The sequence below is a fragment of the Trichechus manatus genome, unplaced genomic scaffold (genome assembly GCF_000243295.1).
Source record: "Trichechus manatus latirostris isolate Lorelei unplaced genomic scaffold, TriManLat1.0 scaffold00081, whole genome shotgun sequence".
Taxonomy (NCBI): domain Eukaryota; kingdom Metazoa; phylum Chordata; class Mammalia; order Sirenia; family Trichechidae; genus Trichechus; species Trichechus manatus.
This window is the reverse complement of record NW_004444017.1, coordinates 8,170,885-8,194,699: the sequence shown is the minus strand read 5'-3', so window position 1 is coordinate 8,194,699 and position 23,815 is coordinate 8,170,885. Positions and strand designations below refer to the sequence as shown.

Genomic DNA, 23,815 nt, shown 5'->3' with positions numbered 1-23,815 from the left:
TGTATAATGATGAAGTTTAATATTAAGTACTATGTACCTAGTATTTTCTTTTATGAAGAAAATGTACATTACAAAAATAGAATTTTATTATAATCATACTATTATTCTTATATCATAAAATTAAACCTATCTTCACACGATTCTGTATTGACCCATTCATTCAATAAGTATCATTGAGAATCTGTAAGACACCGTATTAGATGTTAGGGATACAAAGATGCATCGAACGTGTAAATATTAAAATATTAAAAAACACAATATAAAGTAGAAGATTACAGTAGGTATCATAAATTACAAATAAAGTTATAATAAGGGTTTATATGTCTAATGAAAGACACAAGTTACTAAAACAGAATTATTAAATACACTTACAAAGTTTAGATCTTATATTTTAAATTATTTTTCATATTTTAGTTTGATATGCCCAATAAGAAAATGCATTTGTTTTTATGCCTTTTTATCTACTAGACATAACCACACTTCTAGCTATTATATAATTTCTAATACATTTCTGTGATATTTGTATACAAAAAATAAGAGCTTAGCCCATTTAGAGTTTTATAAAATCTATTTTTTAAAGTTAAGTTGCCTTGAGTTTTTAGACTTAAACTTTCAGCAAAGATAGAGTATCAAGGACCAGATTTATCCTCCTACCTGAAACAACTAAAAAAAATGGAAAAAATATCTGAAACAATAATTTCAGGTATTGGATATTGTGCAGCAGTGGACAGTGATCCCTGAGAGAGGGGGTGCAAATGAGGTGAGCCCTATGATTGCCCAAGCTTACTGCCAAAGGACAGTTTTCAGGCTGCAGTTTAGGGAGGAGGAGACTGATGAATTTCCTGAATTAAGGAGCTGAGATTCTGGGGACGCCAAGAGTTTGCAGGTCATAGTACTAGCGAGGAGAGAGCTTCACTGGGAGAGACATATAGAGATTTACAGATGGTGCTCACATCTTCAGCTGAGTACTGATCAATGCATGCAGGTAAGGAAACTACCCAAGGCCAGGGAAACCAACCAAAATGACAGAAGGAACACAGAGATCACACAGGCCAGGAATAGTCAGCCAGAGTGGAAAACCTTGACTTCAGCCTCGTATCTCATTCTCTCACTGCCGTCAAGTCAATACCGACTCATAGCAACCCTATAGGACAGAGTAGAACTGCCCCATAGGTTTCCAAGGAGTGGCTGGTGGATTCAAACTGCCAACTTTTTGGTTAGCAGCGTAACTCATTAGGTAGAATAATTAGAATGGTATTGCCTCAATAACCAAAAAAAAACAAACTTGTTGCCATCGTGTCAATTCTGACTCATTGTCTCAATAGAGGGGCAGAATTAGCCCTATACTAAAGGGTATACTGGTTCTACCTAACAAAACTTAAAAGCAATCCTCAAAAAAATCCAGTTATTTGCAAATAGCAAACAAATAGCAAGATGGTAGATTTAAACACAACTATATCAGCAATCACATTAAATGTAAAAGGTCTAAACACTCCAATTAAAGGCATAGATTATCAGATTGGATAAAATAAAAATAAATAAAAAACAAGACCCAACTATACTCCTTACAAAAAACTCCACCTTAAATATAAAGACACAACTAGGTTAAAAGTAAAAGATATATCATGCTGACACTAATCAAAAGAAAGCTTGAGTGGCTATATTACTATCAGACGAAGTAGATTTCAGATCAAAGAATATTACCAGGGATAAAGAGGGACATTTCCTACTGATAAGGAGTCAATTCATCAGGAATATATAACAATCCTAAATGTTTATGCGCATAATAAGTTTTAAAAATACATGAAGAAAAAACTGATAGAACTACAAGAAAAAGAAGATAAATGGATAATTGTAGTCAAAGATTTCAGTGCCTCCCTCTATATATACAACTGATAGAACAAGTGGAAGAGAATCAGTAAGGATACAGAAGACTAGAATAACACTGTCAACCAACTTATCCTCATTAATATTTATAGAACACTCCATCCAACAACAGGAGAACACACAATCTTTTCAAGTTCACAAGGAACATTTACCAAGGCAGACCATATACTGGGCTGTAAAACAAGTCTCAATAAATGTAAAAGAATTCAGATCATACAAACTATGTTCTCTGATCACAATGGACTCAAATTAGAAATCAGTAACAGGAAGATATCTGAGAAATCTCCAAATATTTGGAAATTAAATAACACACATTTCAATAGCCCATGGGTGAAAGAAGAAATCAAGAGAGAAATTAGAAAGTATTGTGAACTGAATGAAAATGAAAACACAATGTATCAAAATTGGTGGAATGCACCTAAAGAAATACTTAGGGAAAAAGAGAAAGATCTGAAGTCAATGATATACTTTAAGAAACTAGTAAAGAAAGCAAATTAAACCCAAAGTAAACAGAAAAAATAAAGATAAAAGCAGAAATCAATGAAATAGAAAATCATTGAAACCAAAATCTCTGTCTTTGAGAACGTGAAAATGTCTAGAGTTTTCAAAAACGTTAAAGAACAATTGTGGTTATGATTCTGAAGTTTCTGCTTTTTGGTAAATAAGAAATCCTAGACCAAAAGCCATAGAAAAGATCTAATATTTGTATTTGAGTACTTGCTCATGCCTTCCTGGTCCTTTTCCTAGGGATATGAAAGATCTTGTGTGCTGCTGAAGAGAAAGAACCCATAAAGCCATTTTGAAGTGTATTACAAATTCTTATATAGGGATTTATACATATGTGTGTGTGTGTGTTCAATACCTCTCACTGAGAGTGAAGAATTTGTGACAGCATTTTGCTTTCTTTATTTTTCTACACCCTGGTCTCTGCTTAGCTTCTCCTTTTTAAAATGGTATTTGAAGTAATAGTTCATTCATTCATTCAGCAGTAATTATGAAATGCTACAATGTGCCAGAGACTGTGGGAGGTGCTGGGGGACACAGCTGTTAACCCAATAGACAAAACTGCCTAACTCTGAATACTGAGTCTGGTGCAAGATATTAGATAACTGAATAGGCAACAACAATATAATAGTGTAAAAGTGCTATCCTGGAGAAGTATAATTGCCAAGGAAGTCAATAGGATGGGTAATCAGCTTGGACTTGAAATACTCCACAAGCTAGCAGTTAAAAAGAAACTTTTTAAATGTGATAACTAAGTTTCTTGAATTATTATGATTCAACACAGGCAATAAAATTCCAAGCATGAAGCAATATGTAAGGTATGAGTTTGGTTCTAAAACTGAATTCCTTGACTATTATGTATCTAATATTTACCCTATTCCTTATTCTGTTCACACTGTGTTGATACTATTGAAATTTTCATCTCAATCAGAGCATAAATAAGACATATGGAATGCTGTTTTCACTAATTTTCAGTATTACTGAGGGATTTTTGTGAGTATTCTAGAAAAGAAGGAAGAGATAGGTGATTCTAACTGGTTCTGAACTTTTTAAGGATCTCTTTGTTACAATGGGGCATAAGAAATGGCAGAACCTGAGCCAAGAATCCAGATCCTCAGGCTACGTTTGAGGGATTCCAGGCTTAGAGAGGAAGTCAGGCAAGACCAGAGAAATGGGAAGATTCCAAAGATGAGGTGGGAAAGGGTCTATGATTCATTCAGAGGGTCAGATTTTTTTTTTAATTTTGTATTTCCTTTCACCCATTGATTCCACATTTAAAATTATTAGAAATGTCCACAAAGTTTTAGCTACAAGACTTTTCATCGCAGTTGGTTATACTGAAAAGTTGGAAACAACCTAGATGCCTAACAATAGAGGCCTGGCTAAATAAATTATATCTATACAATGAAATTCCAGACAGGCTTTTAAAATTATGTAGCACCGTTTCTCAAACTTAATTATGCATCAGAATAGCCTGGAAGTATTGCTGAAACACAGATTGTTGGGCCCCATCTCCAGAGTTTCTGATTCACTAGGTCTGGGATAGAGCCCAAGAATTTGCATTTCTAACAAGTTCGCAGTTTGATACTGATGCTGTTGGCCTGGGGGGGCCACCCTTTGAGAACCACTGGCGTAGAAGTGTATTTACAGATTTGGGAAGATATTCACGAAGTATTGTTAAATTGAAACAAAGCTGTTCACATTCTGTATACATACAGAAGTTTAGATGGAAAGGTATTGTCTAGTTGATACCCTGGTTGTCTTTGGGGTGGATCACATCGTAGGTCTTTTACATTTTGAGTGACAGATTTTTCTGTAATAAGTATATTATATACCATTGAAAAATAATAAAATTTTTTAATTTAAAAAATAAGATCATGAAGTCATGGTCAGTAGCACTAACAAGCTGGAAATATCAAAATAAGCTTGATCCTAGTCACCCTCTGGCTTTTTAAATACATCTTGTTGGAAATGTATATTTAGAAGCAATCACAGACAGAGGAACAGTAATAGGCCCATAGATAAATGGTGTTTCGTACTAGAACAGCGATGGAAACGGCTGAAATTACATGGAGGGCTTCTGCACCTTTTCTTACTTCATTTTAGTGCCATGCAGGCTGCTTCTGGGAAGTATGAGGAAAAACTGGGTGGGACCCAAAGGGCGACCTGCCAGAAGTTTGAAGCATCTGGATTGGCGTACTCTTTGTTTCCGGATGCAGGGTAGATCCATTTCCCAGGGTATCAGATTAAGGCGTCTCCTTTCTGGAGAAAAGATTTCATGGTTTAAATTCCCGTTCACTTTTGTGTCTGTAGCACTCTACTGTCTCCTTTCCAGCATGCAGCCTCAGGGGTCATGCTGTCCCTTCCCTGCTGATACCAGCGTGCCAACTGTGGTGTCATGCACACCAAGCACAGAGTCGCCATTCAGCTTCCACCGTCTGGGTTCAGGATCAAAAGAGCTTCTAAATTCCTACAAACCTTGACAGATCTTCCTCTGGCCTTGCATACGCTGAACATTTCTCTGGGCCAGGGCGGGGGTAGGATGGGGAGGGAGAGGGAACTAGGGTAAATGTCAAGACAGGAACAGAGAGAGCAAACAGTTGCTACCAATGTTCAGGAAAAGGAAGGGTGGGCAGACAACATAGAGAAATACACCATAGACTTTACAGTGGAATACTTATTTAGTTAGCACTAGCTATCCTGTCCCGTGTCCTTGCTTTACTGTGTTTGATAAAATAGGAGGTAGCCACATCATTTATTTTATTCTTCAGGATTATCTAACAGAATATGTTTTTTTCCCCCACCATTTTACATGTAGGTAAATGGGGCAGATTATCGTTTGAGTTTAAGATACAACTTTTTCTAAGATTTGCAAGTTAAAAAATAGGTAGAAATTTAAACAAAATCGGTTGTCTTCAAGTCAATTCTGACTCATGCCAACCCCATGTGTGTCAGAGCAGAATGTGCTCCATGGGATTTTTAATGACTTCCAAAGAGCTTCTGGTAGACTCAAACCTCCAGCCTTCAATTAGGAACCAAGTGCATTAACCGTTTGCACCACCCAGGGATTCCAGAAATACGAATACTGGTCAATTATTCCGTTATTTATTACTATTGTTATAATGCAAGTTCTTGCACCTCACTGTCTGGTTCTATAATGTGAAATGCAGAATGTGAATCTGTTTGTTATTGTTAGGTGCCATCGAGTTGGTTCCGACTCATAGCGACCCTATGCACAACAGAACAAAACACTGCCCGGTCCTATGCCATCCTCACAATCCTTGCTATGCTTGAGCCTATTGTTGCAGCCACTGTGTCAGTTCATCTCATTGAGGGTCTTCTTCTTTTTTGCTGACCCTCTACTTTACCAAGCATGATGTCCTTCCCCAGGGACTGCCCTCCTGATAACATGTCCAAAGTATGTGAGATGAAGTCTCACCATCTTTGCTTTCTGGCTGTACTTCTTCCAAGACAGATTTGTTCATTCTAGCAGTCCATGGTATATCCAATACTCTTCACCAACACGATAATTCAAAGGCATCAATTTTTCAGTCTTCCTTATTCATTGTCTAGCTTTCCCATGCATATAAGGCAATTGAGAATACCAATTTCAGTTGAGTCTGGAGCCCCTTAGTCTTCAAAATGACATCTTTGCTTTTCAATACTTGAAAGAGGTCTTTTGCCGCAGATTTGCCCAATGCAATGCATCATTTGATTTCTTGACTACTGCTTCCATGGGCATTAATTGTGGATACAAGTAAAATTAAATCCTTGAAAACGTCAATATTTTCTCCATTTATCATGATGTTGCTTATTGGGTCTAGTTGTGAGGATTTTTCTTTTCCTTTTTTTAATGCTGGAATTAGATGTTTATTGCACTGATTTTAATGCTTATATTTATGTGATTACTAGAGAGCTCATCATAAGCCTCTTGAGGATAAGAATTTGTCATCTATCTTCCTATACTTTACAGATATAGTACTCTCCATTTAGTAGGCATTCAATAAATATATTGATGGGTTGATTTTAACCACAGAGTTCTAATAGACTGAACAGTGATTTATTATTTAGTAATAGATGTGTCTTCCTAATACAGTCCTAAGTTTTGCTCTTCTGCCTAATAAAACACATGAAGCAACATGTTTTTTTTAAAAATACTATCTTCCTCCTACTAAAATAAAAAATAATAATAATTGAAAAAAACCCATTGCCATCGAGTTTATTTTGACTCATAGCAACCCTATAGGACAGAATAGAACTGCCACTATAGGGTTTCGAAGGAGCGGCTGGTGGATTCGAACTGCTAACCTTTTGGCTAGCAGTTGAGTTCTTAACCACTGTGCTACCAGGGCTCCATCCTCCTACTAAGATAGGGGCAAAGTAGCATTTATGTTGAATTCTGCTTATTTAATTTTGTTTTCAACTTCACTTTTTTTTCTTTTTTTTTTTTTTTTGATTTTTGTTTTCTTCATGTTGAGGTGTAATCCATACTGAAGGCTGCAATCTTTGATCTTCATCAGTAAGTGCTTCAAGTCCTTTTCGCTTTCAGCAAGCATGGTTGTGTCATCTGCATATAGCAGGTTGTTAATGAGTCTTCCTCCAATCCTGATGCCACGTTCTTCTTCATATAGTCCAGCTTCTTGGATTATTTGCTGAGCGTACAGATTGAATAAGTATCGTGAAAAGATACAACCCTGTCACACCTTTCCTGATTTTAAAACAGGAATCTGTTTAGGACCCTATATAAGGAAGTTAAGTCATTTGAAATTAAGAAAGGACTTCCTTGTAAAAAGTGAAAATATAAATAAAAATTTTAATATCTCATTTATTACACAAATGCAAAGAACAGTGTTATAATTATCAATTCCTTCACTAAAATTTTATGGTTCACCTCCTATATGCCAGGTATTGTCCTGGGTGCTGGGGACACAGCAGTGACCAAAACAAAGTCCCTGCCCTCATGAAGTTTACATCCTAGACTGGGAAGATAGTAAACCAATAAACAACTACAAATATAGTGTGTCCAGTGGTAATAAGTACTAAGAACAAAAGTAAGGCAGGGTCCTTATGAGGACTTTGTATTTAATCTAAAAGAAATGGGAGGTCTTTTGATGGATGGTAGGTTTAAGCAAGGGAGTTTATAGAATATCACTCTGGTTACTGGATGGATAGATTGTAAGAGGCCAAGTGTCCATTGAATGATCACCCTTTCTCCCCAAAGTTATATTTCATTGAGGACAGCTTTGTACCGTGGACCTGGAAATGTGATCCTACAAAGTTGATTCTTGCCTTTTCATACTTTTAGTGTAAAACTGATTTCTAAAATGAAATTTTTATATCTAAAATATTCTTTAAAGGAGCTTTTTTCTGGAAAGTTACTTTAAGATACATTCTCCCTAAGTGGGAGTTTCTCCAAAGCCTACTTTTTTATAATTACTTTATTTTCATACTACTTAGCTACCAACAATGTTTCTAGGTTTTTATTAATAGAGCTTTAATACACCTTAAAAGCCAAAAGATACTTAAGAATTTCTCAGGGGACCTTTGTGTTTCTTACTATAGAAACTGATATTGCTTGAGTTTTTTTAATCTATTTTTTGTCTTTTTAAAAACACGCATACCAAAGTGTAACTTAGTGTTGACCTCCTTATAACACTGTTTCATGTTACAATATATTTTGGAATTATTTTTTTATATTCCTTGGTTTCCACTGGTAGTGATTTCCTCCCTCCTTCCACCAACCCCTGCTCCCCCAAGTAACAAGTCAGCTAAAGAGTTTTGTACCACCCCACCCAAGGCCCTTCTCACTACCCCATATACAGTAAAAACACACACACAGGCCCAAAGGCCTCCCAGTAGCCAAAGTCTGTCCCTTCTGAACCTTCTTCCCTTTTGTTTCCACCCCAGAGCTAAAGTTTTAATTGCCTTTAGAGTCTATATATAACCTACACAATAAAAAGCCTCATTACATCCTGCATTGGACCAGAAGTGCTGTTAACTAACTTGACCAACTCCTTTGGTCACTAGTTTTGGCTTTATGTGACTTTTTACTATTTTCAGAAATAATCCACCCTCAAAGGCTGTATATTTACTACCAGTAAGGATATTCCAAAATGTGCCACAAGCTTGGAAAGGCAGTTCTAGGAAAGTACCAAAAAATATTTGTAGCAGTAGCAGCCCCAATTAATAACTGATTAGTCTTTCAAAGTGTCTGTATTGAAATGACCAAACCTAATTTAGAAATATAAATTCCTGGATGTTGATTTTGCAATCACTTCCTAGCTGGTCTTCTGTTTCTATTCTTTACTCTTTATAATCCATTTTCCTCACAGAAGCAAAGGTTATCTTTAAAAATAAAAAAAAAGTGAATCAAATCATACCACTTCTCTGCCTAAAACCTTTCAGTGACTTCTACTACAGTTAGAATGACTCTACTGTTACCTTCAAAGGACTCTATACTTGATCTATGGTGTACTGGCTCTCTGTCCTCCTCTCTAACCTCTCTCCCCTTTTATACTGGATCTGGTCACTCTGGCCTTGTTTTTCCTTGAACAAGCCAAGCTTGAATCTGCTTCAAGGCCTTTATACTTACTGTTCCTTCTGCCCCAGAATGCTCTTCCCCAAGATCGTTGCATACTAGCTTCATCTCAGTATTCAGGTCTCTGCTGGTTACTGTGTTTGTAATTCTTCTGTAGCCAAACAGGTAGCACAGCTGCTCCTTGATGTAACAGGGCAGCATTTTCCCAGGTGTGATCAAGGTCTAAAAACCTCTTGTTATCTTATCACTTCCAGTATATAAAAGGTATAAGTCAAACCAGGACTATACTGGACAAACAACTGAGGGTTTGCATACAGACCTATATACCTATATACACGGTATTTTTTTTTTTTTTTAAACAGGTTATTTTCAGAGCTTTGTCACCACCATATGACGTGGAGAACCCTTACAGTGCCAAAGTTCAGGAGCAGCTGAAGATCACCAACCTCCGTGTGCAGCTACTAAAACGACAGTCTTGTCCCTGTCAGAGAAATAACCTGAATGCAAAGCCTCAGCATTTTACACACTATGCAATCTATGATTTCATTGTCAAGGGAAGCTGCTTCTGTAATGGCCACGCTGATCAGTGCGTACCTGTGGATGGCTTCAGACCTATCAAGGCACCAGGAGCATTCCACGTGGTATGTAAAGCAAGGCCTCACCTAAGAAAAACAAATCATAAATTCCCTTCAGCTTAGTTCCCTTAGAGTTGGTGTATGCCTAACACGGTGCTTCTTGTTTCTTCCTCTGCGGATCTACTCTCCTGACTCCATTTACGTCCTATGAAGTGCCTGTTAACTTGTTTTTTAATCCTCAATTTTAGAATTATAAATAGTCAAACATGATAACCAGATTCCTCGTTCAGTGAAAACACCCATGCTGGTTTTTAGTGCCCTGACCTTCAGATATTAAGTGTAAGGTGAGCAGTAGTGAGAAGTTGGCATAATCATGCTAGTGGCATTATCTCACAAAAGCCAGTTTTGACAGTAAATGGGGACCATTGTTGAGTAGATTTTAAAGTGAAAAAAGAATAAGAGCCTCAATTTAATGCCTGGTATCTTTTGCTGCCCAGCCAATAGAACGAATGATAGTTCTCCTTTACTGAAGAGTAGCCTAAGCCCCCTTCATCCTAAGGCAGAGCTAAACTCTTTCCTCTGGGTTCACATATCTTCCTATGCTTTCTGCTGAATTTTTACTTATCTGAGTCCCCCAGAAGACCATGAAATCCCTGAGGACAGTGACTGTGATCTTTGTAACTTCAGGGCCTAGTGAATTACCTGAGCCAGAAGTAGGTGCTCAGTGGGTGTTTTATTGAATGATAGTGACGTAGGAATAGGGAGTTGATGAAAATTAGTGTCATTGTCTGTCTTCACCTAATCTTTCAAAAAAGATACAGGCACTGCCAGCAAGGACCTTGTTGGGTTGCACCCAGAGATTATGGTTGGGGATTAGGCAAGGAGAAGGAAAAAGTAGGAGAGCATTCCAATTCTTTAATGTTATATTTTTGCCCTGATACTACTAAGCTGACAATAATAATAAATTAATTAAATTTAAAAGACCTCACAGTATCCTTACTGCATTACCTAGAGGGTAGATTTCACATTCTTTCTTCTTTCTCCCAGCCCTGATGTAGGATAGAGCCAGCTGAGACCATGAACCAGTTAGCCAGCAGGACAGTTTGTATTGGCTGAGTTGCTGGGGTAACTAAAATGACTAGGATAGAGTCCAGAGACTAACAAAGATAGAAAACAATGCTGTTACTTCCAGAAGTGAGGCTGGGGCTCCCAGAGTTGAAGAAAATGCAGCATTCATTCAACAAACAACTAATGGTTTCTAGACACTGAAGGATCTTTGGACTAACATTGCTTCAAATAAAGTTTGGAATAATTTGGTATATCTAAATTAAAATTGAATTCAGGTATGATTCAGATAGAAAACAGTCTAGATATTCTAGAGACATGTCAACCTACTGGACTGTAAACTCAAAAGTTCATGTGAGGTAGAGTGCTAATAAATTCTGCCATTATATTTTAAGGGAATCAGTGAAAGAAGGGTATGGCAGGCCTTCTGTTCCCTCAACTGTCTTTCATAATCCAAGCCTTATAGGGCCACTTCATGGTAGAGTTCTGAGCAAATGGACACACACAAGCCTAGAGGCCTGCATAACACGGCACAGAGTAGGCCCTCAATAAATAGTTGTCAACTCGAATGGCTCTGATCAACCATACCAAATTACCAGAGTCCTCATAAAACTTTCATGAGTATGCATTTTAAAACAATAGTTTCTAGGGTTTGTTGTTGTTGTTTTAGTAAGACCTCTGAACTTAAACTTTCAAAGAGTTAGCAACATCTTCTAAGGCTAAGGGGAAAATTCTAGAAGCTTCTATTAGTTCCCTGAATTCAACAAGGGATAATTACCCAAAGTTGACAGAAACTTTTGCAGAAGCCATAAATACAACTATTCCATACAACATTCTGCCAGCAAGAAAATTATCAGCCCATAAGCACATCTGGATAACCAAATGAAGGGGATTCTACAGTAAATGTTTTTCCACTTCAAAGGGATGTTAGAATGAGAAATCTCCATCCTAGAAGACCTCATGGAATGGAAACCTCATTTCCTTACTAATCTCAGTCTGCTGTAAAATTGAAAGCAATTTCCTTTTAAAATAATACTAGTTTTGTGACATCCTGCTACGCATTTTTCATATTGAATTCAACTTCAGGAACAGGGATGGTAGCCCCTAGTGCTGTAACTACAGCATGTGCCTTAACCAGGCCACACCAAGCCAAACCTGGAACTGGGGCCAGGCACGGGGTGAAAATCAGGCTAAGGGGCCAAGGTTTTGTTGGCTTCCAGGGATCCAGTTCCATGAGATTCCTAGCTGTCTCTTCTTTTTTTAAAAAAGTCAAAAGCATTTGGGCCAATAGAGGCTTATAGTTGGAGATGTGAAAGATTCAGATTTCTCCCACTCCTAAGCTTAGGTGCATTTTATTTTTATGTATTTTTTTTTCTAGATTGTAAAGAGTTGATATTAAATTTGGAAATAGTTGCCTGTTTTGAATGTGATGTTCTTATTCCCATAATTGCCTAGTTAAGCAAATTGCACTTTAAAAGTATAGTTTTGGGGGGTCTTTGCTTTCTTTGTTTGTTTGCCTTATTAAGAACATAGCCATAAGGTCAATTTCCCTCCCACATTTGTGTAGTATTGTTATTAGGACAAGTAATTAATTAATGAAATCTGATTTTATTTATGAGCTAGAATTTTTAATGGCTGATGATAGAGAAGGAATTTAATGAAATAATACTTAGTCTGTTTCTTAAGCTATATAAGATTTTAGGGTCATTTTCTTTCTTTGGGAGAAAGGATTAGGAAGAGGCAAGAAGTGGGACACAAGTCGACAGCATCATTTACCTGGAAATACTCCTGTGTCTTTTAAAGCAGCACTGCCTTCTCCATGGTTCCTGCTCTCCCCAGATACGTTCCATTTATGCCTCACCAGTTCAGTGTTTCCTCATCTGCTCATTTTGCTGGAAGGCAGAACAGCACAATGATCAAAATTCTGGCATTGGAGTACACAGCTCTGGATTTGACTCTTGACAGAATTAACTAAGTTACTCAGTATCAATGAACCTTAGTTTCCTAACAAAATGAGGCTAATACCTACTTTATGTAATAGTTATGGGAATATACACTTTACGTGGTTATTGTGAGGATTAAAAAATATCATAGCCAGTGCCTGGGATAGAGTAGACACTAGTACTTACAGTAGATGATATTTACTTTGTATTATCTCAACTACCTTTGCTACCTTCTCCCACATATCCTTCCCCAACAACAACAAAAATAAATCATAGCTTATGTGCTATTTGACATACTACAAGGCTAGGAGTCTTCTGGCAAGAAAAACTGTACTTCGATTTCAGCCTCCTGGGATTTCAGAAATTATGTGAAAATGAGACCTTAAGGTTTTTCTCTTTGCAGCTGTAGAGGACTCATTTAGTTCTTTTTCCCAGCAGCTGGTGATTTTACAGCTGTTGGGTGATGGATGGTAATGCAAAGGAACACATGGTACATTTCATTGTTTTACTATCAACCACTGGAAAACAGAAAGGCCTTAGAATATCATGGGGAACTATTTAAATACCTTGAACTATACTTGTTTAAGGTGAATTTTTCTTTTGTAATCAGAAACTCATTATAAAAGAGTGTTACTGTTTTTACTTATGTGTTCTAGTTCTGAGTAAACATTGAAGCCTGTGGAGCCATATAACAGGGTTTGATGAAAATACTACTTAGCTAACTAGCTGTGTAAGGCAGGTTTTAGGATCATTCATGTAATTTCATTACGAAAGTTTTTCCCAACTGAACCTGTATTATCTATTTATGTATTTATGTTTGCATATCTCATGTATCAGGTTCATATAAATTCAGAACAGATTTAAGACCACAGTGTTCATCTTCTTTTTAAAATTGCTTTACTGTGCTGTGACTAAGCCAAAAGTATAATTAGACAGTTCTTGACTTTTCAAGGTATTGAAGAAAAGAACAGAGGTTTAAAAACAATAAAGTTGTTGTTGTTGTCGTGTGCCGTCGAGTGATTCCAACTCATAGAGACCCCATAGGACAGTGTAGAACTGTCCTATAGGGTTTCCTAAGCTGTAAAATATGGCAGTCTGCTCCTGTGAAGATTATAGCCTTGGAAACCCTATAAAGCAGTTCTACTCTGTCCTATAAAGCCACTATGAGTTGGAATTTACTCGATAGCAACAGGTAATCTTTACAGGAACAGATCACCAGGTATTTTCTCTCACGAGTGGCTGATGAGTTTGAAATCCCAACCTTTCGATTAGCAGCCGAGTGCTTAACCATTGCACCATCAGGGCTTCTTAATAAAGTTTTTCAATTAGAATATTTATTAAATCGAAATTTTAAAATATTATTCTATTAAAGCATACATTCATGATTGGAAATGAACGTCTTTAAATTAGTTATAGTTTTTCTCAGCGTAGAAAAATATTCTCATGGATTATAATACAATAATAGTTACCACTTGTTGAATGCTTACTGTGTGCCAGGCTTGGGCTGACTTGTTACAAATGTTATTGAATTTAATCTTCACAATAACAGGATGATGTAGCATCATCATTTTCTTTCATAGAGGAGGAACTGGGTCTTAAAAATGTTAACTGACTTCCCAAAAGCTAATAAATGATAGAACCACAGTTTAAACTTGCTTTTCAGACACCAAGCACATTCTTCTGTTGTTGTTGTTGTTGCGCTGTTAGAGAGTTTGGATCTAACCAAGGTTGAGATATGTCTAGTACAGAAAAAATAGAGAAGAGAGAGGGGCAGGGGAGATGAAGGTGGGTTCAAGGGATTTATTACCATGATAGACAGCAGAATCTAAGATGAGTAAGGAGGGAAGTGAGGACATAAGAGAGCAAAGCCTGTTCCCACAACCAAAGTTTAGCTATTTTTATACTTGATGAAGCCCTTTCTCATGCATTAGCTCCCTAGGTGGTACACGTGGTTTGCACTCGACTACTAACCTCAAGGTTGTCTATTCAAATTTACCCAGTGGTACCATGGGAGAAAGGCCTAGAGATCTGCTTCCGTAAAGATTACAGCCAAGAAAACCCTATAGAGCAGTTCTACTCTGTAACACATGGGGTTGCCACGAGTCGGAATCGACTGAAAGGCAATGGGTTTGGTTTGATTTTCACATGCACTATTTCACTTGATCCTTATTACAACCCCAGAAGGTAAATATTTTTATTTCTATTCTGCAGATAAAGAAAAACTAAAGTTCAGAGAGATTAATTTACTCGCTTGAAGTCACGGTGATAGAACAATTACTCACACTCAGAGTACCCACTGCCACCCACAATAGTCCCTCAAGATAAGACTCTTAATAAAAAGACTCTTCTTATAGGGATAAATAGTCTAAGTCATCTACATTTTAATATGGAACGAGAAATTAGCATTGATTCATTCATCTGTTCCATTCAACAATTAGGGTCATCGCCCAAAGGGAAGTAAAAGAGAAAGAGTATAAGCAATAAATTTGGATCATCTACAAAGTGAATAATTTAGAAGTGACTATCTTTTGGGGAAGGAGCCCTGGTGGCACAGTGGTTAAGCCTCAGCTGCTCATCAAAAGGTCTACAGTTTGAACCTACCAGCGGCTCCGCGGGAGAAAGATGTGGCAGTCTGCTTCTGTAAAGATGTACAGCCTTGGAAGCCCTATGGGGCAGTTCTTCTCTGTCCTATAGGATTCCTTTCAAGGGTTCCCCGAGAACATTTAAATGCTTATTTATAGGTTTGGTTTTTTTGGTTTGTTTGTTTACTATGTCACAGAAAAGTTAAAGAATAAAAATACCTGAAAGCTAAAATACTGGTGTCAGAGCATATAGCTTTAAAAAATAAAATATAAGCCAGTGGAAAAGTAAGGTTGATTGAAGGTACTTTGCAAAAAGTGAAGCACATATATATTCAGGTCAGAAATGGGGCATTGTTCAGCTCCTGTGCGGAGGCGAGATGAAAAGGCAGAAAAGGATAGAAGCTTGTTGAATGGATTCGGGAAATCCACAGTGGAAAGGAAGAGTGTGCTGTCACACTATAGGGAGAGCAACTAGGGTCACATAACAATGTGTGTATAAATTTTTGTATGAGAAACTAACTTGAGCTGCCAACTTTCACTTAAAGCACAATCAAAAAAAAAAAAGTTCATTCAAAAAAAAAAGAAATGAGGCATTGTTAAGGTACAGAAAATTAGTTTCTTTAACAGGCTTAAGCCTCTAATTCTTTCAAATTTGGGAAGGAACAACTTAAATCTGGATTTTTTTTTTAACTATAAAGTGTCCCTCAATATTCCAAGCATATCTCACTTTGCAAATTTTCTCATGAATATTTCCTTTTCAGCGTAGCATCTTTGGGTCCATCCTGTGGGAAGTTGGGAGCTGAAGTCAGAACTCTGTCTGGAAGGCTAATATAATGAGGTGGGGAAGCTACATGGAAAGGGAAAAGCTGAGGTTACAGATAGATATCTGACTTCTGGTTCACAACTCAGGGTCTCATATCCCTATGGTATTTCATTTGTGTCTTGCCAACTTTGTAAGAGCTGGAAATGTACTTCAATTTGTCCTAAAACAATTACATTCAGTGGAAGAGAAGTTGTAACTTAAGACCTCATTCCATCTTGCAAGAAGAATTTTTAGTGACCAGACCAATAAGGTTAAAATACACACACACGTATGCATGCACACACACATACACATGTATTATAATAATTCCAGAAGATAGAGAAAATTAATAGCCATTTCAAATAGTGAGGAAAACAGGTTCTGTTAATCTTGGCATTCAAAACCTTAATAATATAACTGGGACTTCAGCTGTATTATATCTTCACAATGAAAAATATTTTAATGGAATAAAAAATTGTATGTGTGGGGATATAAAAAGGACTGTAATATTTGATAGGCATCCCCGGGTGGCACAAATGGTTAAGCACTTGACTACTAGCTGAAAGGTTGTCAGTTCGAACCCACCCAGAAACTGCTCATAAGACAGGCCTGGCTATCTCCTTCTGAAAGGTAACAGTCTTGAAAACCCTATAGAGCAGTTATAGTCTGCACACATGGGGTTGCAATGAGTTGGAACCAACTCAATGGCAAACAACAACAACAATAATATTTGTTAACTGATATTAAGTTTTTTTTAGTAATATAAAATTCTGATATCGTTTTAGCTCATCTCTCTAGTTGTCTAGACAGAAAGAGAAAATTATGGTTTCAAAACAGACACTGAAATTTATTTTCAGCTTTAGTAAAGCGCACATATTACAAATGGTAAACATTATAACCAGTTGATTACATTTGTTCCACTATTAAAGATTTTACATACAATACAAATAATTATGAAATTCATAAAAGTATACACTGATCAAATATCTTTTGCCTTTTTTTTTTTACATCTCTAAGAGTACCACTAAAGGAGCCCTGGTACACAATGGTTAAGCTCTTGGCTACTAACCAAAAGGTCGGTGGTTCGAATCCACCAGCTGCTCCACGGAAGAAAAGATCTGGTGATGTACTCCTGTAAAGATTTCAGCCTAGGAAACCGTATGGGGCAGTTCTACTCTGTCCTCTAGGGTTGCTATGAGTCGGACTCAACTCAATGGCACGCCACAACAGCAGGGGTGCCACTACCAGGCATGTAGCTTAGCTGACTGAATCTGCTCTCAAAATTCCCAAAGGGCAGTGGTTTTACTGTTTCCCAGATAAGGCTTTGATAAGCATTAAAATTAAAGAGAACATGGGATCATATTATTCCATACACTCAATGGAGGCTAAAAGTCATAGTTGTAGCATATTTTCTCTTAATTCTCACTTGTAATTTAATTCAATTCTGATATGTAATGAAAAAGGAACTGAACTAGTGGCACTACACAGAAGTAGGAGCGGTAGAAATACCTGTGCTCCAAACGTTGCCACCTAATTTCATTTACATGCAAAGTAAGAAATTACAGCCTATTTTGCCAAACAATTAAAAGTCATTACCCCTTGTCATCAAGTCGATTCTAACTCGTTGCCACCCCACTTTTTCAGAAGTAAATCACCAGGTCTTTCTTCCAGGGCACCTCTGGGTGGACTTGAACCCCAGCCTTTCAGTCAGTAGCAAGTGTTTAACCATTTGCACCCTTTGGTGGCCTTTAAACAAAATCCTAATCCTTCCTTAGGCCTCCCAGAGTCCCCTGTCCTTCTCTCAATTAAACCATTTACCTCACTATGTTGTAATTATTTGTTTAAGGGCAAATACTGGAACATTTACAATGTCTAACATATAACAGGTTCAAAAGTCTTTTAAAATCAATGGCCTTTTAAAATTAAGAGATTAATTTCAGATAATGTTAATAAGATTAATAATTAGGACTGCTCTTAATTAACTGTGTCACCCACACCTATACATTCTTCTTCTCTGTTAATCTTCAAACAAATACATGAGACTGCTATTAATATCCTCATTTTATAGGAAGGAAACTATGCCTTGTCACTAAGGATTTGCCCAAGATTATTGAGAACAGGGATTAAGAACCTCATGTATCTAATTCTAAAATTTATTCTCTTTATGTCACATTTATCCACATAATACCAAGAAAAGAACCTCAGAACTCCTCAGTAGAGTTTCATATAGATTAAGGTGCTTATTGTTTTCACTGTGATGATTATTATGGTCTTATTAAAACAATAAGATAAAGACTAATAATATATTTTAATATAATCTAGAGGAAAGAAAATCTTCTCAGACATGCTTTGTAAATAAACGTAATCATACAAACATTAGGAGTTTCAGACCGATTATTCCATCTTTGATCTAGAGTCACGTTTCTTCAGAGAGTAACTAAATTATTTTCAGTATTTCTTTTCCATTATTGGATTTCTGAAAAGCAGGGCAAAGGACAAATAGTGAGATAATTTCTGATGTTCCCATTGTTTTTCTTAAAATATTTTTCAGGGTATGGATGACATTAAATTTTTTGGAGCATTTTTAATGTGATTTTCTTAGTTAACCAGAAAAATTATAATAGAACTATTTCTAATCACATATATTCATTTTAATTTTAAATGTTGTTCTAATCTTAATTTTCTTCTTTTTTCCTTAATATAAAAAACCTTAATACTTCAACTATAAATCACTTTATTTTATAATTAATATAGCAACCAAGGGCCAGAAGGCAGAAGGGGACAAGGAAGCTGGTGATAGGGAACCCAGGGTTGAGTAAGGATATTGTTGATGTGTTGTGAGATTGTTAACCATTGTCATAGGGCAACATTTGTAGTTAACTGTTAAATGAGAAACTATTTTGTTGTGTAAGCCTTCATCTTAAGTGAGTATAACAGCACAATTGGAAGAGCGTCGTCAATGTCACTGTACTGTGCATGTAGAAATTTTTGAAATGGTGTATCTTTGGCTATGTGTATTTTCACCAAAAAAAAAAAGGTTGAGAAGTTAGAGCGTTGACATGTTGTGGGGTTGTTAACCAATGTCATAAAACAATATGTGTACTACTGTTTCATGAGAAACTATTTGTTCTGTAAGCCTTCACCTGAAGTACAATAAAAAAAAAAAACCCGGAAACAACAACAACAACAACAAAAATATAGCAACCAAAACACTTATAAATTGACTAATATATACCACTAAGTTAATTTTGTGGTGCATGTTACATTTTCAATGGGGATGTTGCTAAAAGACCTGACGTAACAAGAGATCTGTGAATCCATTCTACTGTACATTATTTCCTCCGATTCATCATTTGGCCAGGGAATCTGTTATCATGTAATACATATCTAGGAAAGCAAGATCTTGCTCTCTGTTTATTAGATATTAAATAATGGATAATTATGAAGTTTAAAAAGTTCAAAATTAGAGTAAATTATTCCAGTCAAGCACAGTAATACCTGCTTGAGTGACATGCTGAGACATTCAAGAGCTACCATAGCACAAACAAAGGCATCTTACAGCAAATAGTTTTCATAACATTTCAATACCTAGTAGCCATTCTGCATAAATTATAGGACTTGAAAAACACAGAATAACAAAATTTATAAATACTAACAGGTAAACTGCCTTAAATACATCAGCTATCCCTCAACATAATAAATAGTACTATTTTTTTTCACTTAATTTACTGTACTGCACTTTCAAAAATATTTTGTTTCATACTCTTATACCTTTGTACTATGAAAATTTAATCTTTCTTTTTAATCAAAATAAATTCTCAACTTTTTTTTTGTCTAGATCATTGCTAACTCAGCTAATGGCTGTTATTTCTGGCCATATACAGATGATCACAGATTTCTTAATGGCTCTGTATTCTATGAGTTGGAATCAACTCAACGGCAATGGTTTTTTGGTTTTTTCTGTATTCTGATTAAAAGTTGCCAGCACAAGCATAACTTTTTAATAAAACAGTGTTTCCATCTTGATCTTTCATATGAGCCTACTCAATAACGAAGACTATGTTTCACAAGGTTCACCTAGAAACAAGCAATTTTGCAATATAAAAACAAGCATCTGAATGAATTAATTTAACAACAAAGACTATGGAAGAAAACATGCCCTGGCAACTGGCGTCTTGTACCATAATCAGGGGCTCATTTATCTTAAACAAGTCAACTTTTGTAACACCCTCGGCACTGTATAGAATGCTGAGTGACAGTCAAACAGAGCTGTCAAGAAGGAAGGAAAACAGTGGGAAATGTGAACTGGAATGAATTTTTTTTTTAAACTTTGTAAGAGAATGCAAAGCAGTCTGAGACAAGGAATTTTCCTTTTAAAATAACCAGAAGCTACTTGAACACATTGAGCAAGTGAATGTCAATGGAGTGAAAAGTACTTAATAATCCCCCACAGCATTTCTAGTAGATTTTACCTGGCCCCTAACTAATTACAAAAACCCATCTAAATCCTAAGAGACATTGAACAAAACCCCACAAAACCTTCCTTCATTCTCACGTCAAACCCTCACTGCTTGACAGATAAGTTGCTTACAAAATGACTTCTACTAGTTTTTGCCTTCACTCAGTTTCCCAGGTTCTTGCCTGATAGTTGTTGTGTTAATAGTTTTGTTGTTGTTCTTCAATTTCAACCCATAGCAGCCTCACGTGACAGAGTAGAACTGCTCCATAGGGTTTTCTGGGGTGTAATCTTTACGGAAGCAGATCACCGGGTCTTTCCCCCTCGAAGCTACTGGGTGGATTCAAACTTCCAAACTTCTGGTTAGCAGCCAAGCACTTAACCATTTGCTCCACAACTTATATATTGTCAATTCCATTTTTCTATTTCTTTCTAAAATTATAAATATTAAGAAGGTACTAAGAAATTACAAATTTTTTTATTGTGCTTTAAGTGAAAGTTTATAATTCGAGTTAGTTTCTCATACAAAAATTTATACACACATTATTATGTGACCCTAGTTGTTCTCCTGATTCTGTGACAGCACACTCCTCCTTTCCACCCCAAATTTCCTATGTCCATTCAACCAGCTCCTGTCCCTTTTTGACTTCTCATCTGGCCTCTGGACAGCAGCTGCCCATTTAGTCTCATGAATCTACTTGAGCTAAGAAGCACTCTCTTCACGAGTGTCATTTTATGTCTTATACTCCAGTCTAATCTATGTCTGAAGAGTTGGCTTCAGGAATGGTTTCAGTTCTGGGATAACAGAGAATCTGGGGGCCGTGTCTTCCGGGGTCCCTCCAGTCTCAGTCACACCATTAAGTCTGGTCTTTTTACTAGAGGTAGAGTTCTGCACCCCACTTTTCTCCTTCTCTGTCAGGGACTCCCTGTTGTGTTCCCTGTCAGGGTGGTCATTGGTGGTAGCCGGGCACCATCTAGTTCTTCTGGTCTCAGGCTGATGGAGTCTCTGGTTTATGTGGCCTTTTCTGTCTCTTGGGCTAATATTTTCCTTCTGTCTTTGATGTTCTTCATTCTCCTTTGCTCCAGGTGGGTTGAGACCAATTGATGCATCTTAGATGGCCGCTTACAAGCTTTTAAGACCCTAGACGCCACTCACCAAAGTGGGATGCAGAACATTTTCTTAATAAACTTTGTTATGCCAATTGACCTAGATGTCCCCTGAAACCATGATCCCCAGACCCCAACTACTGCTACTCTGAAGTGTTTGGTTGTATTTAGGAAACTTAGCTTTTGGTTTAGTCCAGTTGTGCTGACTTCCCCTGTATTGTGTGTTGTCCTTCCCTTCACCTAAAATAATTCTATTCTCACCCTCATAGCCATCAAAGAATGTTTTCTTCTGTATTTAAACCTTTTCTTCAGTTTTTATAATAGTAGTATCTTACAATATTTGTCCTTTTGTGACTAATTTCACTCAGCATAATGCCTTCCAGATTCATCCACGTTATGAGATGTTTCAAGGATTCATCGTTGTTCTTTATCATCGTGTAGCATTCCATTGTGTAATATACCATAATTTGTTTATCCATTCATCTATTGATGGGTACCTAGGTTGTTTCCTTCTTTTTACTGTTGTGAACAGTGCTGCAATGAACATGGGTGTGCATATATCTATTCATGTGATGGCTCTTATTTCTCTAGGGTATATTCCAAGCAGTGGAATTGATGGATCTTATGGTACTTCTATTTCTAGCTTTTTAAGGAAGCGCCAAATTGATTTCCAAAGTAGTTGTACCATTTTACATTCCCACCAGCAGTGTATAAGTGTTCCAGTCTCTCCACAACCTCTCCAACATTTATTATTTTGTGTTTTTTGTATTAAAGCTAGCCTTGTTGGGGTGAGATGGGATCTCATTGTAGTTTTGATTTGCATTTTTCTAACAGCTAATGATCATGAGCATTTCCTAATCTATCTGTTAGCCGCCTGGATGTCTTCTTTGGTGAAGTGCCAGTTCATATCCTTTGCCCATTTTTTAATTGGGTTATTTGTCTTTTTGTTGTTGAGGATTTGCAGTATCTTGTAGATTTTAGAGATTAGAATCTGATCAGATTTGTCGTAGCCAAAAGTTTTTTCCCAGTCCGTAGGTTGTCTTTTCACTCCTTTGGTGAAGTCTTTTGATAAGCATAAGTGCTTGATTTTTGGGAGCTCCCAGTTATCTAGTTTCTTTTCTGGTGTTTGTGCTTTGTTAGTAATATATGCCATGTATTAGGGCTCCTAGCGTTGTCCCTATTCTTTCTTCCATGATCCTTATCATTTTACATTTTATATTAGGTCTTCGATCAATTTTGAGTTAGCTTTTGTGCATGGTGTGAGATATTGGTCTTGCTTCATTTTTTGCAGATGGATATCCAGTTATGCCAGCACCATTAGCTAAGGAGACTGTCTTTTCCCCAATTAATGAACTTTAGGTGTTCGTCAAATATCAGCTGCTCATAGATGGATGAATTTAAGTCTAGATTCTTGATTCTGTCTCATTGATCAATGTATCTGTACCAGGCTGTTTTGACTACCATGGCTGTATAATAGGTTCTAAAATCAGGTAGTGTGAGGCCTCCCACTTTGTTCTTCTTCTTCAGTAATGCTTTACTTGTCCAGGGCCTCTTCCTTTTCCATATGAAGTTGGTAATTTGTTTCTCCATCTCGTTAAAAAATACTGTTGGAATTTGGATTGGGATTGCATTGTATCTGTAGATCACTTTGGGCAGAATTGACATTTTCACAGTGCTGAGTCTTCCTATCCATGAGCAAGGTATGTTTTTCCATTTATGCAGGTCCCTTTTTGTTTCTTGCAGTAGTGTTTTATAGTTTTCTTTCTATAGGTCTTTTACGTCTCTGGTTAGATTTATTCCTAAGTATTTTATCTTCTTGGGAGCTATTGTAAATGGTATTGATTTGGTGATTTCCTCTTGGAAGTTCTCTTTGTTGGTGTAGAAGAATCCATCTGAGGTTTGTATGCTTATCTTGTAACCTGATACTTTGCTGAAATCTTCTATTAGTTCCAGTAGTTTTCTTGTGAATTCTTTGGGGTTTTCTGTGTATAAGATCATATCATCTGCAAATAGAGACTCTTTTCCTTCTTCCCTATGAATTTGGATGCCCTTTATTTCTTTTTCTAGCCTAATTGCTCTGGCTAGGACCTCCAGCACAATGTTGAATAAGAGTAGCGATAAAGGGCATCCTTGTCTGGTTCCGGTTCTCAAGGAGGATGCTTTCAGACTCTCTACATTTAGGGTGATGTTGGCTGTTGGCTTTGTATAAATGCCCTTTATTATGTTGAGGAATTTCCCTTCTATTCCTATTTTGCTGAGAGTTTTTATCATGAATGAGTGTTGGACTTTGTCAAATGCCTTTTCTGCATCAATTGATAAGATCATGTGGTTCTTGTCTTTTGTTTTATTTATGTGA

At 36.8% G+C, this 23,815-nt stretch overlaps 1 protein-coding gene across 4 annotated transcripts in view; it reads left to right on the top strand.

Moving 5' to 3' along the window:
* Nucleotides 1-23,815, top strand: part of NTN4 (netrin 4) — a 132,534-nt gene that overhangs the window by 43,859 nt on the left and 64,860 nt on the right. For all 4 annotated transcript variants that reach the window (XM_004381237.2, XM_004381236.2, XM_023735729.1 and 1 more), the window contains exon 3: nucleotides 9,292-9,570. In XM_004381237.2, coding sequence (XP_004381294.1) covers nucleotides 9,292-9,570 — 279 coding nt within the window. The remainder of the gene's footprint in view (nucleotides 1-9,291; nucleotides 9,571-23,815) is intronic.